General features: G+C 36.5%; 1 protein-coding gene across 3 annotated transcripts in view; it reads left to right on the top strand.

Annotated features, from left to right (window-relative positions):
- LOC107588873 (single-stranded DNA-binding protein 3-like) overlaps window positions 1–9820 on the top strand; it is a 17494-nt gene extending 7674 nt beyond the window's left edge. For 2 of the 3 annotated variants that reach the window (XM_016277114.1, XM_016277115.1), the window contains 12 exons: window positions 456–515; window positions 1599–1665; window positions 1762–1829; window positions 3824–3888; window positions 4010–4055; window positions 4319–4354; window positions 4939–4993; window positions 5550–5620; window positions 6659–6737; window positions 6844–6872; window positions 6970–7071; window positions 8129–9820. In XM_016277114.1, the coding sequence (XP_016132600.1) occupies window positions 456–515; window positions 1599–1665; window positions 1762–1829; window positions 3824–3888; window positions 4010–4055; window positions 4319–4354; window positions 4939–4993; window positions 5550–5620; window positions 6659–6737; window positions 6844–6872; window positions 6970–7071; window positions 8129–8290 (840 nt within the window). In that variant the 3' untranslated portion in view covers window positions 8291–9820. Of the gene's footprint in view, window positions 1–455; window positions 516–1598; window positions 1666–1761; window positions 1830–3823; window positions 3889–4009; window positions 4056–4318; window positions 4355–4938; window positions 4994–5549; window positions 5621–6658; window positions 6738–6843; window positions 6873–6969; window positions 7072–7944 lie in introns of all 3 variants that reach the window. The other variant, XM_016277116.1, reaches the window with a different exon arrangement.
- Window positions 9821–15730: the final 5910 nt, after the last annotated feature.

Genomic DNA, 15730 nt, shown 5'->3' with positions numbered 1-15730 from the left:
TTCCTTTCTCCAGGAAAAAACACACACATACACACTGCATATTAGAGCACTATGGCTGTACAACATATTCCTACAATGGTAAAAACACTCCAATTAGCTGTAAAAACACATGCACAAACACACACACACACACACACCCATACGACCTATCCCTCATCCGTTCAGCGCTGACATGTTTCAACAGAGCCCTGAAAGTTGGCGGAGCTTCCCACAGGCCATGACCACAGAAGTGCGGAATGGGAGCAGTCTGTGTTGACGGACAGAAGGAGTGATGTCAAATTGTACATATTTGATGTCATCTTGCGTTGGCTTCTGCTCTCTGTGCATCTGTCTGTCCATTCCATCTGCTATAGGCTGGCCTGCTGCACTCATTCATTCTGGTCTTTACAATGCTCTCGCTTTGTTCTTAAATAGGGCAACATGTTACTAATGATGCCTTTTTCTTCTTCTTTTAGCCTTTTATGTCTCCACGGTACCCTGGTGGACCTCGGCCGTCTCTTCGCATGCCAAATCAGGTACAGAAAACATCATCACACCCCATCATGTTGAATTTGCAAATAAACAGTTCTTCCATTTTTACACACCTCTTAAGGGTCACCGAAATCAAGAAAATCCTGGAAATGTCATTTTAAAAGGCCATGGGATTTTCTGTTCTTAATCAATGTTTTGTTGTTGGTATGTTTGACTCTAATATATTTTATTTGCTAGAAATTTAATTGTGTGAGTGTTATCTAGTGTGAAGTAAAAAATAAAATGATGAAATTGTTTTTTGTTTTTTTTTAAATAATGCTAAAATTAATATAAAATATAAATATTTGATAAACTATGCAAAAATATGGCAGCTAACTTGTGGAAGCTAAAAGTTTGAAGTACAAAAATAAATAGAAATAAGATAGCTAAATAGAACAAATAAATCTATATTTATATATAATGAGAAAAACAAAATTAAAATTTTAACTCTAAAAATAAAAGCTAATTAAAAATTATTAAATACTATAATCGTATAATAAATATACTAAAATAACATTGGTGCCTTGTCTTTAAAAAATGTCACTGAAATTCATTGGGCAAAAGGTGGGAAACCTAACAGTAGTTGTTTCTAACAAACATTTGCATACATATGCATGTGACAGATGTTCATACATGCCTATGGTGCCCCAAAATAATAATATAAAATGATTTTATTTGCAAATAGTCGTATGTGTGTAAATAGATTTTTAAATTCTATTTACATTCATGAATGAATGTAAATTAAATTAATTTACATTCATTCTTCGTTATAAATTGAAATGACTTCTGACTGTTACATCAAAGCCAGCTTGTGATGTTCCTGGTCTCTGTTGTTCTAATACAAAGTACTGTAGCAATAGTGACATTGTGTAAAGATTTGTAAGGCCAGTTGTGTAAAAGGTTATTGAATTTATATTTTATACCAATGGACTTCCATTGAAAATAAAGGATAAAAGGAATTTGTTCCTTTTACATGATTCCAGTATAGATAACTAAGTTTGTCACCTCCAGTGTAAACATGATGTACGTTTTCTGTAAAACACTTCCCATGTATTTCACTGACCTTCCCTCATTTATGTCCTCTTCAGCCTCCGGTAGGGGTTCCAGGTTCACAACCACTCCTGCCAAACAGTTTGGACCCAACCAGACCACAAGGTAGCTTGGTTCTTGGTTCAACACTTCATAACCACAGAGCAGACTTACATGCAGACTGATGAATGACATATTATCGACTGTGTAATATTTTTACAGGACATCCTAACATGGGTGGTCCAATGAGAATGAATCCTCCCAGGGGGATGGGTGGCATGGGCCCTCAGGTAGGCACATATTGTTGCTCACTTTCTACTCATTTATCCTTTTGTAGTCGCCCCCAAGTCAAATGCCACAGGACTTAGATAGTCAGAAACCCTGTTACTCCTCTTTAGCCACCTGTGCTGAAAGCAGAGTTCTCACCACTTCTCTATTTTTCTCTCTCTCTGCCCTTCTCGTTCTTGGCAAACGAAGTGCCGCACAAATCAGCAGCTGGTGCAGCATCTGTTTGACAAATTAGGTAGAGTGCAAAGCAAAAGCTCGGGTTAGAAAGCCTCTGTCACACTTTGCCCTCCACCCACGGGCAGCCAGACAGGTGGGCCGCCGTCTGCCTGAGCAGAACTTTGTTAGCATTGTGTCATTCGCATCCCAACCTGTTCGGTTGGATCCCCACTACTATGCATGACAGTGGATGAAGGACAGGGTTTCCTGCAGCGCATAGTTGCTGCATTTTCAGCCCCACAGCAGAAAAAAAAATATTTAGTTTCTAAAAAACGTAGATACTACAAAATAATGCCTAGACAACAACAATCTTTTCAATTCAGTGTGCATTTTACATATTATTATTATTAAATATGAATTAAATATTTTTAAGTTACATTTATATATTTATTTTAATAAATGTTTTTGTATATAATTATTAATGTACAGTATATACACACGTATAATTAGAATATAAAATGTAGTTTATTTTAATAAATGTATTTATATGTAATTATTAAATATACAGCTATAATGTTTGATAATATTTTTTTATGTTTTCATTTATTTTAATACATTTATTAGCATATAATATAATTATTATATATACAATTAGAATTATTATATAAAATGTATTTATTTACTTATTTATTTATGAATGCATGCAGTTATACTGGTGAATGTTAAAGGGGTCATATGATGCGATTTCAAGTTTTCCTTTCTCTTTGGAGTGTTACAAGCTGTTCGTGAATAGATAAGATTCCTAAAGTTGCAAAGACTAAAGTCTCAAACCCAAAGAGATATTCTTTATAAAATTTAAGACTGGTCCACGCCCTCCTAAAATGCCTCGTTCAAACACGCCCCCCACATGTCTCCATCACTGTGTGGGAAGATTTGCATAACACCGCCCAAATGTATACGCAAAGAAAGAAGGCGTAACTTTGATTCTCGCTGTAGTATTGTTGCCGCCGCGGCTATGTCGTGGAGATGCTGTGTGTTTCGTTGTGAAAGCAAACTACTTTGTTTGGCCTTCCAAAAGAGGACACAAGTAGAAATCAGTGGTTAAGTTGTATTTACAACGCTGTTCCAGAACAGTACAACCCAACTATTCAGATGTGAGCAACGCATTTTACGGAGGACAAGGACTGTTTCCTGGGAGAGTAGCCTACAATGCCTTGACAAATAATGCTGACTCACAGCCTGTAAGTACGCTTTCAAATTTAAAGGATTTGCCACTTATGATTCAAACACGAGTTTTGGGCAGTGTAGAGTAGCGCTTGTTGTTTGTCGTTTGTCCGATCACAAATGCAGAACAGGTTTTATGTTTACGCGGCGCGATGCAACGCAATGCGTAAAAAGACAGTATAAGTCATTATAATCAGTAATTACGTCCCCACTGGATGCAACAAATGCCTCGTTTATAATGGGTTTTATTGTATTGGTTTTGTCTCGTTGCACCGGGACACGCCATCATATGGAAAGGGACGTAACATTTCCGTCACACACTTGAGGTATTCGGCCAATCACAACGCACTAGATAGGTGGCCAATCAGAGCACACCTCGCTTTCAGACCGATGAGCTTTGTAAAAATCGACGCGTTTCAGAAAGGCGGGGCATAGAGGAGAAACAATAATGTACAGTATTTGGAAAATAATGTGTTTTTTTAACCTTAAATCGCATAAACACATTTTACAGCAACGTCATATGACCCCTTTAATGCTGGATTCCAATTCAGACAGATTTTAAAGGTTCCATAAAAATTGTTCAAATGTTTGTTTTTATTTTCTTTGCCCATTGTAGAACTACGGAGGTATGAGGCCTCCTCCAAACTCTCTAGGTGGTCCAGGCATGCCCGGAATGAACATGTGAGTTCTTTAACATGAGAACACTCCCTTTTGCCATTTATTTAATCCTATTAAATCATGTTTGTTAACCTCCTTCTGTCTCTGTTCTGTATTTTTTGCTCTCCACCGACCCACCTTACAGGGGTCCTGGAGGACGTGGCCCCTGGCCAAACCCGAGTGCTAACTCGGTACGTTCACATACATTGCTATCTTTGTGGCTGCAGACAAAAACATGACATGCATTATTGCTACACTGACTTTACTGCTGAAAACGTACTGTGGTTGCACCATGATACAGCGATGGTATCAGATACCATTGTACTTCATTATATACCAAAGATTATTATATTCATATATCATAGTATTATAGTATTCTAATTATTAAGTGTTGTAGTTTAATTGTCATCAAAATATAATGTATTCATTTTTATTTTTGTTGTTGGGTTGACAGATAGCATACTCCTCCTCATCTCCAGGCAACTACGTGGTGAGTACCTAACTTTAGTCAACGTTTTTGTAGTATATATTAATTGTCTTACAGCATAAAAAAGAAACGACTTCCAAGCTGTCTTTGTAATATTTCCTCAAAAATTTAATAACTTGCCCTGCAACTACTTTCATTTTTAGATGATGTGACAGCAATGTTTCAGGAGGAAAACAGTCTTATGGAAATGAAATAAAATTGTTTGCAAATGCACTTTCAAATGGACCATTCAAAGAACATGTTGCAGAGATTTTTCATTTTTTTTGCCTCTGCCGTTAGCTCAAAGAAAAAGTGCGAAATTGAGTCATTCCTTTTGGAAACTAAAAGCATAACTAAGCAGATATTTAAGTTTCTGAATGTATTGATTTTGCTTTAGCAATTGCTATCCTGCTTCATTTTGCCCCTAGCATTGCCTCTCTTAAAAGTCAAATATCTGCACATTAGTCAAAGCAGCTTAATAGCTCCCCTGTGCCTAGTGTGTCTTTGTTTAAAAACTGCTCCTCTGGTAGATCGCTGATAGTACGGCAGGTACTATTACATACTGAAAAGCTAAGCATGTGTTTGTGTGTGTGTGTTTCCTCTCTCAGGGTCCTCCAGGAGGAGGTGGTCCACCAGGAACTCCCATAATGCCAAGCCCAGGAGGTACAGTAGATCTGTTCTGTCGCTCTCCCTTTTGCATATAATTCACACACTCGCTCTCACCTTGCCTCTATAATCAGCACAGCCGGAAACAGTTTGTGTCTCTCCAGGAAAGAAAGATGCTCAGCATTTCACAAACACTCTATTTAACACCCTCTCCCTCCCTCCCTACCCAGCAGCCAATATCACTGCAAGGTTACCTGCACTTCATCTGGCAGGAAAACAAAACATGAGATCAGTGCCACCCCTCCCACTTTGTTAATGTAATTCCACTCCGAATGCTTGTGTTTGTGATGTTGAAGCAGAGATTATAGGTGTGAGCGGGGTCTCCCTTTCCCTTGCTCTCGCACTCTTACTCGCACACAGGCCTTAAATCATTAAAGAAACACATTTATTATGGTGATTAATCCTGTCCAACCATGTTCTGTATTGATCTAGTGTGCTGTTAAAGCATTGGTCATCCATATATGCTTGGAAGTGATTCTGGTCTCTTATTTTGGTGAAGTTGTGCTGGTCTTTGAAACAAATTTAAAAAGCTTTCTGCACTTTTCTCTTCTAGACTCCACAAACTCCAGTGAAAATATCTACACAATGATGAACCCTATTGGACCAGGAGGAAACAGACCCAGTGTATGCATTACTCCTGTCTAGATATGTATTTTCCAGAGTAGTTACACTGCCGTTCAAAAGTTTGTGGTCATTAAGAATTTTTAAGATGTTTTTGAAAAAAGTCTCTGTTGATTTGGTGCTCAAGAAACATTTCATGTTTCTGTCCATTTTTTGGTTGATGGTTGTTTCTTAATGTATTTCTGTCGAAACCACAGTACTTTTTTGTTCGAATTCTTTGATTAATTCAAAAGAACAGCATTTTATTTAAAATGTAATTATTTTGAAACATTACAGGTGTCTTTGCCTTTTGCCTTTTTATCAGTTTAATGCATCCTTGGTAAATAAAAGCATTCATTTCTTTCCAAAAATAAGTCTTACTCACCCCAAACTTTTGAACAGCAGTGTAAATATTTCTCCACGTAATGATTATTTTGACATTTCTAATGTATTTCCAAAGCCACAGCTACACATTTTGATTCCCAAATGTATTACGTTTAAATGTTTTACAGCTCTTTGGAATATTTGATTCTGATTGGTCGGTTGTGGCATTCAGCAGCCAAATATTTGTATATCATGATTGCTAAACTGTAGAATTGATTGTCGTTTGATTGCCTTTGTACTGTAGCTGTGCTCGTTTCTCTAGAGCTAGAGTGTGCTAGTGCTCGTTCTTCTTACATAATGCTACAATTTGAACTCAAATCAATATTTGATGTCCAATTATTTATTTAGTTGCTTAAGTAGTCATGTAATAAGCTTGATAATGTACAGTCATTCAGTCATTATCACAAAATAAACCCCTTCAGTGTGATTTAAGACCTGTCTGGATTGACTTGTAATAATACGTGCCTGACTGTACATTATGCTTTATTTATATTAATCCTAATTGTCACATTATGAACATTGTTTTCATAAAAATGCAGGCATGCTCTTAGTGAAATCAAAGGGGACATGCTTTTCAAATTAATGTTTGTATCTCACACAGTGACGCAGGTTTATTTTTCTCAGGGCACTGGATGTGGGATGATTGGTTAAATATGATTATTTCTCTGTGTTTCTCAGTTCCCCATGGGTCCTGGTCCAGATGGCCCAATGGGCGGCATGGGTGGCATGGAACCTCATCATATCAACGGATCATTAGGTAAGCATTAAGATCGCAATGTTAATCAAAATAATATTTATATCTGACTTTTATAAACCACAAAAGGCATTATTTAATTATATAATGTATACTATTTTTATTTCAGGCTCTGGTGACATGGATGGGTTGCCAAAGGTAAAGAAGGTTTTAGTGTGCGAATCTGTTTTTTTTTTCTTTTCTGTTTTCACATCTCATCCTGAACTGTTTTTGTCAAACGTCTCTTTCGCTTCAGAACTCCCCCAACAACATGGCAGGGATGAACAACCCACCAGGCACACCACGGGATGATGGAGAAATGGGAGGAAACTTCCTCAACCCATTCCAAAGTGAAAGTGTGAGTAGATTCTGACCCAAACCCAGAGACCTGTCACTCCCCTCACCTGCCAGTCATAAGCACTACCGTCCAAAAGTTTGCGGTCAGTCATGATTACATTTTTTTTTTTTTAAAGAAAGATATTAGTATTTGTATTCAGCAAATATAACTTCATCAAAAGTGACAGTAAAGACATTGTTACAAAAGATTTCTACTTCAAGTTCTTTTCTATTCATCAAAGAATCCTGAAAAAAATGTTTCCACAAAACTATTTATATATTTATAATAAGAAATGTTTTTTGACCACCAAATCAGCATACTAGAATGATTTCTAAAGGATCATGTGACACTGATCATGAAGACTGGAGAAATGGCTGCTGGAAATTCAGCTTTGCCATCACAGGAATAAATTACATTTTAAAACGTATATTAAAATAAAAAAGCGTTTGTAATAATATTTCACAATATTACTGTTTTTACTGTATATTTCATCAAATAAATGCAGCCTTGGTGAGCATATGCTTCTATGATTTAAAAATCTCTCTGACCCCAAACTTTTGAACAGTAGTGTAGCTCCTCCCAGCAGGCACTCGGAAGGCCCCATGTTACTTATAATAGACCAGAATATCAAATCAACAAAAAAAATATTTAAGTGATTTGTAAGTGTTATTGATTCAGTCCAAGACTGAGTGCTGGAAATGACCAGCAGTTTCCTGGACCGACGCTTTAGGGTTTTTATTTCCAAGTTTTCTGCCCTTTGCTTACTGCTTTGTCAACAAAATCATGCATATTCTTGCTGTTTGTTTGGGACGGTAATGACATAACCATCCTGTATTTGCTCTTGTGTGGAGTTCTCATGATCTATCCCCCCCTCTCCCCTTTGTCTCTTTCCAGTATTCACCCAACATGACGATGAGTGTGTGATTTCTTCTTATTTTATTGTTTTATTTGGGGTTTTCTTTTTTGCTTTGTTCAAACTCCCTCTGACCGCCCCGCTCCTTTTTTAACCCCGTCCCCTCTTCACGTCGATCAACCCCCCGCACCCTCTACCCACGGAACTCTGGCTTTTTCTGCACAGCCTTCTGGGATGCCCCACGAGCAGATGACTCACATGAAAGTGGCCCATCCCAGCTTGTGCAAAATGGCCACCGGCAACAGGAAACAGTCCCAGAGCCACAGGAAGAGCTTGTTGACTGAATCTCCCTGCCTCCCGGACTTCCTCTCTGGTTCAGGACACTAACGGGGCTGAACACACACAGGAAGGCAGGTGTGTGTATGTGTTTGAGCAGACACACGCATCCCCGGGCTGCTCACTTTTTGATCTTTATGAACTCACTCCACTTTTTTGATTCATTTTTTAAATCTTGAATGGATGCAGTCGTTTTTACAGTGGAAAATATCTGCACCTTTTTCCTCCATTAAATTGTGTAAATGCAAGAGGAAGCTCATTATGATGGGTTCGGCAATGAACGTTTTCATTATTCTGTGTATGTATTGTATTATTATCAATTGTTGATTTTATTTTTATTAATATTGTATTGATGGTTATTGATTAGGTTTGAATCTTTTTTTGAAAGGGGCACATTATATGTAAACCACGAATTCGACAGGAAAAAGCACACATCCATAATGCACAATAACAGTGTCGTGACTTTTGCAAGAAGTCTACACTACGTTTTGTGTTTGCTGTGAAATCTTACCTCCCGCAGATTAAAAAGGTAGCCGTACCTTTTCTTCTACGTCTCTAATATATACAGGAAATGTAGTTTCATTGTCCCTGTCAAGTGAACGTCTGAGGCCAAGAAGCGCAAGGCCCAAACCAGCAGCGACTTTAACCTCTCAGACCAGCCTGTGTGTCCGACAACGCGTTTTGGAGTCTTATCTGTAGAGAGGAAGTGAAGTCATAACAGAGCTGAAAACATGCGGTCAAACAACTAACTAGCGCTGAACTTGACTCCAACACACATGACAGATATCTGCTCACCGTGATTCACAACTTATTTATTTGTTGTTTTTGTTCAAGAATTGATTTATCGCGCACACGTCTCGCATGCGACCCGTCAGGACATATTGTACACATGTAAATATGCCAGTCTAAGATACCTCCTGAAGATTTGTATCATTCTGTCCCTAGCCAGAGACCCACATGCTTTCCTTCTGCATGAATCTGAACAGGGTGTCTCTAGTCACATGACATTTCAGTACAAATTAGGTTCCTGTTGACTTGGTGCTCATCATACTGGATATTTTTCAGGCGCGGGAATAGAGCCTTCCTCCTCAAACACATTTTGTGTTAAGTATGTGTTCCATATTATGTCTAATCATCTTCAAAAACATGAGATGTCAGTCACATCCTGAGCTTATGAGATGAGGGGATAATAATAGGACGTCCAGGGACTACTGAATGAGGGATATATGAACTAAATGTGCTCACAGACTGTGTTTCATAATATTGGCATGCATTTTTTTTTCGTTTTGTCTTTTGCATTTGGTGTATATTCTGTCTGTCTTTTAAAGGGATAGTCCACCCCAAAATGAAAATTCTGTCATTATTTACTTATGTTCTTTTTTCTAACTAAAGACTTTCGATTGCCATTGACTTCCATTGTAATTTTTGTCTATACAATGAAAGTCGAAGGAAAGTGAAACTTTTTGGTTATTCTTCAGAATTTCTGTATTGTTATTCTGTATCTTCAGTCTATTTTGTTAAAGAAGATATTTTGAAGAATGTTAGTAACTAAACTGTTTGGGTTCCCATTGACTTCCATTGTAATTCTTGGCCGTAGAGTGCAAGTCAATGGGAACCGAAACTGTTTGATTACCAACATTTTTTAAAATATCTTTTTATTTTCCGCTGAAAGGCACACAGGTTTGGAATGACGTGAGGGTGAGTGATTTTTGGGTGGTCTTATCCCTTCAAACGAAATGTGTTTTTGGAAGTAGGGGTCTCAGTGAAATGGTTATTAGGGGTCAGAAGGAACCGGGAAATATCAGAGCTAAATGCTCAAATCCTCCTGCTGATTACATAAACACACATTAATCACACAGCACCTGCTTTTAAGTTCTCCACAGCTGGATGACACGATGTACACAGAGAAACACACAATTATACAGCATCTCTCTTATTTTATTACTTAGTTTGTTTGTAAATACTGTAAAATGCATTTTGATATCATTGACATGTTTTGATATTTTAGTCACTACCAATGAACTACTACGAGATCTTGGGGGTAAAAAAAAATGTAAAGGAAGAACCCATGTTTGTAGTCACCATTCTCTGTCATTGACTCTGTACAGATGTACCAAATCATGCAAATGTAAAGTTTTGTCAGCCTCTACTTAGTAAACGGCGTCTTGAGCGTTCATGTTTTGAGAGAATAGGAAAGTAAGGGGTGTTTGAAGCGGTACCGTTCACTCCTCGTAGACTAGACACTCACAGGAGGACGTATGCGGAGGGCGAAAGCCTCACGATGCATCCGTTCTCTCTTGGACGTGTCCTCACTTTGCACTTTCCAGACAGCAGCCCACCTTTTAACACATTGTCTATGTGGACATACATGAACACAGGATTTGTCTCTTTATGTGCAAAAGGGACCACCCATTGCAAACTTTACTATGAAGGATTTTTATCTATTTAAATTAAAAAACAAACAAAAAAAGGTTTAAAAACTCTTTCAGAGTAGGGATTTAAAAGAAAAAAAAGGTTATAAAAAGGAGGGAAGTGTCCTTCCCGTTCTCTTGAGATAGTGTTTTATAGGTTGCGGTTTCTTCTCGGCCAGTACTCTGTATGTAAACCACTCACGTCGTTGGCCATCTCTGTAATTCTATTGTGACGCTGTACGATACTGTAACATTAGCGAGGAGACGAGGTGCGGAGGGGCTTCAGATGCAGGAAAGAAAATAAATCCTCCTCCACTGTTGTTCTTTCTGACAAACGAAAAGCAGTATTGAGTATAAAGCAGTCCGTCTCCTAGGTTTGCTTTGTATTTCATGTTTAGGGTAGTTTGGATCCTTGTCTTAGGGACTCTTTCTGTCTTGTGTAGTAAATTAAGATGTTCTTTGTATGTTTCTTTATATTGTAAAGTTTCTTTTAGATTTAAAGGTTGCTTATTAAAAAAAAAAAGGATGGAAAAAGTGCTTCAATAATGTATTTTTTTCTCTCTTTGGTTTTGTTTTTTCATGGAGTTGTCGCTTATTTTTTTTGCTTGTCCCTTGTTGTAGATACAAATTTAAGACTAATAAAATAACATAACCCCTTTTACCAAGACTTTCTGCTCTCTCCGCTTTTAATTTATTATTAAAACTATTGACTTTGAAATGTGTGGGTTCTTTTTATGCATCCTGTTCACTTCACCTGCTTTAGTAAAGTACCATTTTAAAGATTTTTACGTTTATTAGTCTCTTATGCTCACATTTCAATTGCAATTAGTTTTAGCAATTAAAAACATTAATATTGTGAAATGTTATTAAAATAACTAATAACTTTATATTCTAATATATATATTACTGTGATGGCAAAACTGAGTTTGCAGCATCATTACTGCAGTATTCAGTGTCACATGATTATCAGAAATCATTTTAATATGCTGATTTTTTTTTATATCAATGTTGAAAACAGTTGTGCTGCTCAATATTTTATTTAAAATATATAGGTTTTTTTCATGATTATTTGATGAATAGATAGTTCAAAATAACATTTTTTTGGTAAAGAAATATTTTGTAATAATATGAATGCATGTCTTTGCTGTCAGTTTTGTTCAATTTAATGCATCCTTGCTGAATAAAAGTATTAATGTAATTAAAAAACAAACAAATAAAAATGACCCCAAACATTTGAACAGTTGTGTACATCTGTAGTTAATGGGACTTTTTTTTTTTTTTTGCATTCAATTTTTTATGATGAGCATTTACATGCACATCTCACACTGATTATGCAAATTAACCTGATAATATATGAGGTCATAAATGCCTTGGCTTAAACAATGTTCTTTTCTCAGGAAAAGGTCATAAATCATTTTTAAATTCTGTATTCAGATTCCAATTTGCATTTCATAGCATTTTATTATTGAAAAGGTCAGTAAATTAATTTACTTCAAAAGTGTAAGGAAAGACTTTAACATTGTTACAAATGTAAAAATGATTACAAATGTAATTCAAATAAATGCTCTTGCTCATGTTTCCACAAAAGTATTCATGTTTTCCACAAAAATATTACACAGCAAAGCCGTTTTCGACATAATAAAATAGTCAAAGTCTGCTTTATTGTCAATTCTGCCACATGTACAGCACATACAGAGAATTGAAATTGCGTTACTCTCAGACCCTTGGTGCATACAGTTAACACTTAACACTAACAGTAGACATAATACAGATAAATACAGTTTAAATATATATAAAATACAACCTATACAATATACAAATAAGGACATAAGGCATAAGGCACATGGCAGTTATAGTGCAAACCAGTGATATAAACAACTGTGAAGATATAACGAGTGTAGTGCAAAAGAGCTTATCAGTCTGTTAAAGTGATGAAGAGCTCTGAGAACAGTCTTTAATTAAACTGTCAGAGAGGTATGCAAATAAATGTTTCTTTAGCAGCAAATCAGCTACGCATCACATGAATACATTTTCAAAATAATAAAAAAAACTGTTCTTTTAAATTGTACAAATATTTCACAATATCACATTTTTTATCAAATAAATGCAGCCTTTGCTAGTAAAAGAAACTTTTTTAAAAAACAATTTTAACATATTCTAGAATATATCTGTCAGGATCTCTAGCTGGAGTGCCTGTGAGCTTCGCTAGAGGGCACTCCATCCCGGACTTCTACCACTCCATCAAAAACTTAATTTCCCATAATCCTTTGCCCGGACTCATCAACACTCACTGTTTGCACCTGTGTCTCATTTACCCTGTCTGCTCACCCTATACAAGTCTGGTTTAGGTTGTGATTCTTTGCGAAGTCTTGTAAGTGTTACACTGCATCTCTGAGCGTGTCTCCTGTTTATATGTATCTTGGTTTTTGGACTCTTTGCCTGTGTTCTCTGCCTTGTTGTTTAGTCGGACTGATTGTCTGTGTGTTGACCCTTGCCTGCTGTCTGGTTTCGATTCTGGGCTTTCCTAATAAACACTGCATTTGGATCCTCACGCAGTCTCGGAGCAGTTCCGTAACAATAATATATTAATAATATCAATAATATATAATATAAAATGTTTGACTGTTATATTTCAGATTCTTGCGTTTCTATGGCAGACATTGTGAAGGTGTGTGTTCTGTGGACATTTAACCGGCTGTGCTGGTGAGGTTTCTGGTTTCATCCTCTCTCTCGTCCCCTGAGAACTGTGTACAGCTCCAACATCAATCTCTCTGGCAGGAAGTACCCCTCTCTCGTGTGGCTGAAGAGGAGGGCACAGCCGTTATAAATCACCACTGCTTTTCTCCTAGGGAAGAGTGTGAATATTAATTAATGTGGTGAAACAGTGACCCTTGGGCCACAATTAATTTCAATTGAGTGGTGCCAGCGAGAACTCGTACAAACAGCACTCCAAGGTTATGATGTCCTTGACGTATAGAAATATTCCAACTTCCAGATTATACACGATTCTCGCGATGAAAAAGAAAGTGCTGATTGAAATGTCGCCTCCTTACAGATTTAGCAGTGTCAGGCGCATGGGAACCACACTGCAATTGCTTACAAATTAATTATTAAAACGCGCATTGAATTCATTCCCCAGATGTCCATGAGCTCTGAATCATGGATAAAGTGGGCTACACAAGGGCACAATATTTGTTTGCAACAATTTTGCAGGAAAGATCGTTATCTCCTAAATGACCTTTTGTAATAGGGGAGAAAAAAAGCTTGAGCCTTCAGGAAGCAGACTGTTTGCAAGAGGCCGTGACACTTTGCACTGTTAACTAAAAATAACTATTTCAAACAGTATAGAGTATCAGCGTGTTTGATTAGTTTTTTCGTAGTTATAAGCTTGTCGTTGCTCGCATATATTAATTAAATACATGTAGCATTGATATTATGGACCATGTTTTTGATCTTTTATTGCATATCTTTGGTGGCATTGACTCATTCACAGGAAATTGTGCTATGGGTGGTTGAAAGTTTCTAAAAAAAAACATTTTCAACTGTAAATAGGCTACATCTGGTTAACGCTGAGGTCTCAATTCATTTTTTACCAGGGCTGTTATCACTTTTAGGACCACATAAAAGAAATATCCCCTCTGATATTCAGATTAGTGGCAGGCTTCAATGGTCAATTAACTACTACATGCAATCTTAAACTGCACTGCAATGTTTTACTGTCACAGAAAGTTAGAATTTTCTATATAGTTATAATAGTAACTATAAATGAGTGGATTTGGGAAGCATCACTGTTGCAGAGTAAATCACACATTACAAACAAATACATACATTTAAGACATTATGCATTTCATAAAAAAATACATAGACGGTGAAAACATATTATTGTAATTTTAAATGAAAGTACAAATTAGATCAGTTTCGTGTGGTTTATTCTAAATTATCTTTCTGAGATGCCCTGATATTACCATTTTTACTGAAACCGAAAACCACCTAATGTTACAGCCAGTGTTGGGGGTAACGCATTACAAGTAACGCGAGTTACGTAATCAGATTACTTTTTTCAAGTAACTAGTAAAGTAACGCATTACTTTTTAATTTACAAGAGAATATCTGAGTTACTTTTTCAAATAAGCAACGCAAGTTAATTTTTGTTTCCAATTTATTGACTGACAGCTCTCCTGTCGCCATGTTGAGAGAAATCAGAACATGTTACTCTATTACAAAAATAAATATGAATATGCATTAATTCATCTCACTCACTCACACACAAAAAAACACACACAGATTCAGTATCCCTCAAAATGAATAAAAATAATGCAACTCAGAATATGACGCAAACCTGCAATAATTAAATGTTAAACAACACAGACATCCTTTATGTATTTAGAATAGAATAGAATAGAATACGCCTTTATTGTCATTGTAATTTTCTGTATACAACGAAATTAGGTGCACTACTCCTGACTGGTGTTAGAAAAACAAACATATAACCACAGACAATAAATACTATAAGACTGTACATTACAATAATAATTTAATAATACAGTACAATACAATCCTTTATGTATTTAATCCCATTCTATTTACCAATGTCTTTGCTTCTGACCTTCGATGATCCAGTTCAACCATACTAATAGGCAAAAAATTACTCATTTGTAAGTCGCTTCGGATAAAAGCGTCTGATAAATGACAATGTAAATGACTCTAGACAAACTTTGTGTGTCTTTTTTTATTGCTGAAGTGTGTTGAAATGTCTTCTTCTGCATTCTGCTGTACGGATGTAAATTGGCTTTCGCTTCAGCCTGAGGCTTATTCATTTCACTTCTGGTGTGAAAAGGCTTTTATATTTGCCAAAAATAGAACTTTTTTATTTTAAAAACAAACAAGCAAGCCCTGTCCAGATTTAAAAAGTAACGCAGAAGTAACGTAACGCATTACATTCCATAAAAAAGTAACTAAGTAACGTAATTAGTTACTTTTTAAGGAGTAACGCAGTATTGTAATGCTTTTAAAAGTAACTTTCCCCAACAGCGGTTACAGCTCGAACCACAGACTTTTGACTACTCGAAAGATGGTGAGG

Source organism: Sinocyclocheilus grahami, unplaced genomic scaffold (assembly GCF_001515645.1).
Source record: "Sinocyclocheilus grahami isolate Dianchi unplaced genomic scaffold, SAMN03320097.WGS_v1.1 scaffold109.1, whole genome shotgun sequence".
Lineage (NCBI taxonomy): Eukaryota > Metazoa > Chordata > Actinopteri > Cypriniformes > Cyprinidae > Sinocyclocheilus > Sinocyclocheilus grahami.
The sequence above is the reverse complement of the archived record's forward strand: the minus strand, read 5'-3'. Positions and strand labels throughout refer to the sequence as shown.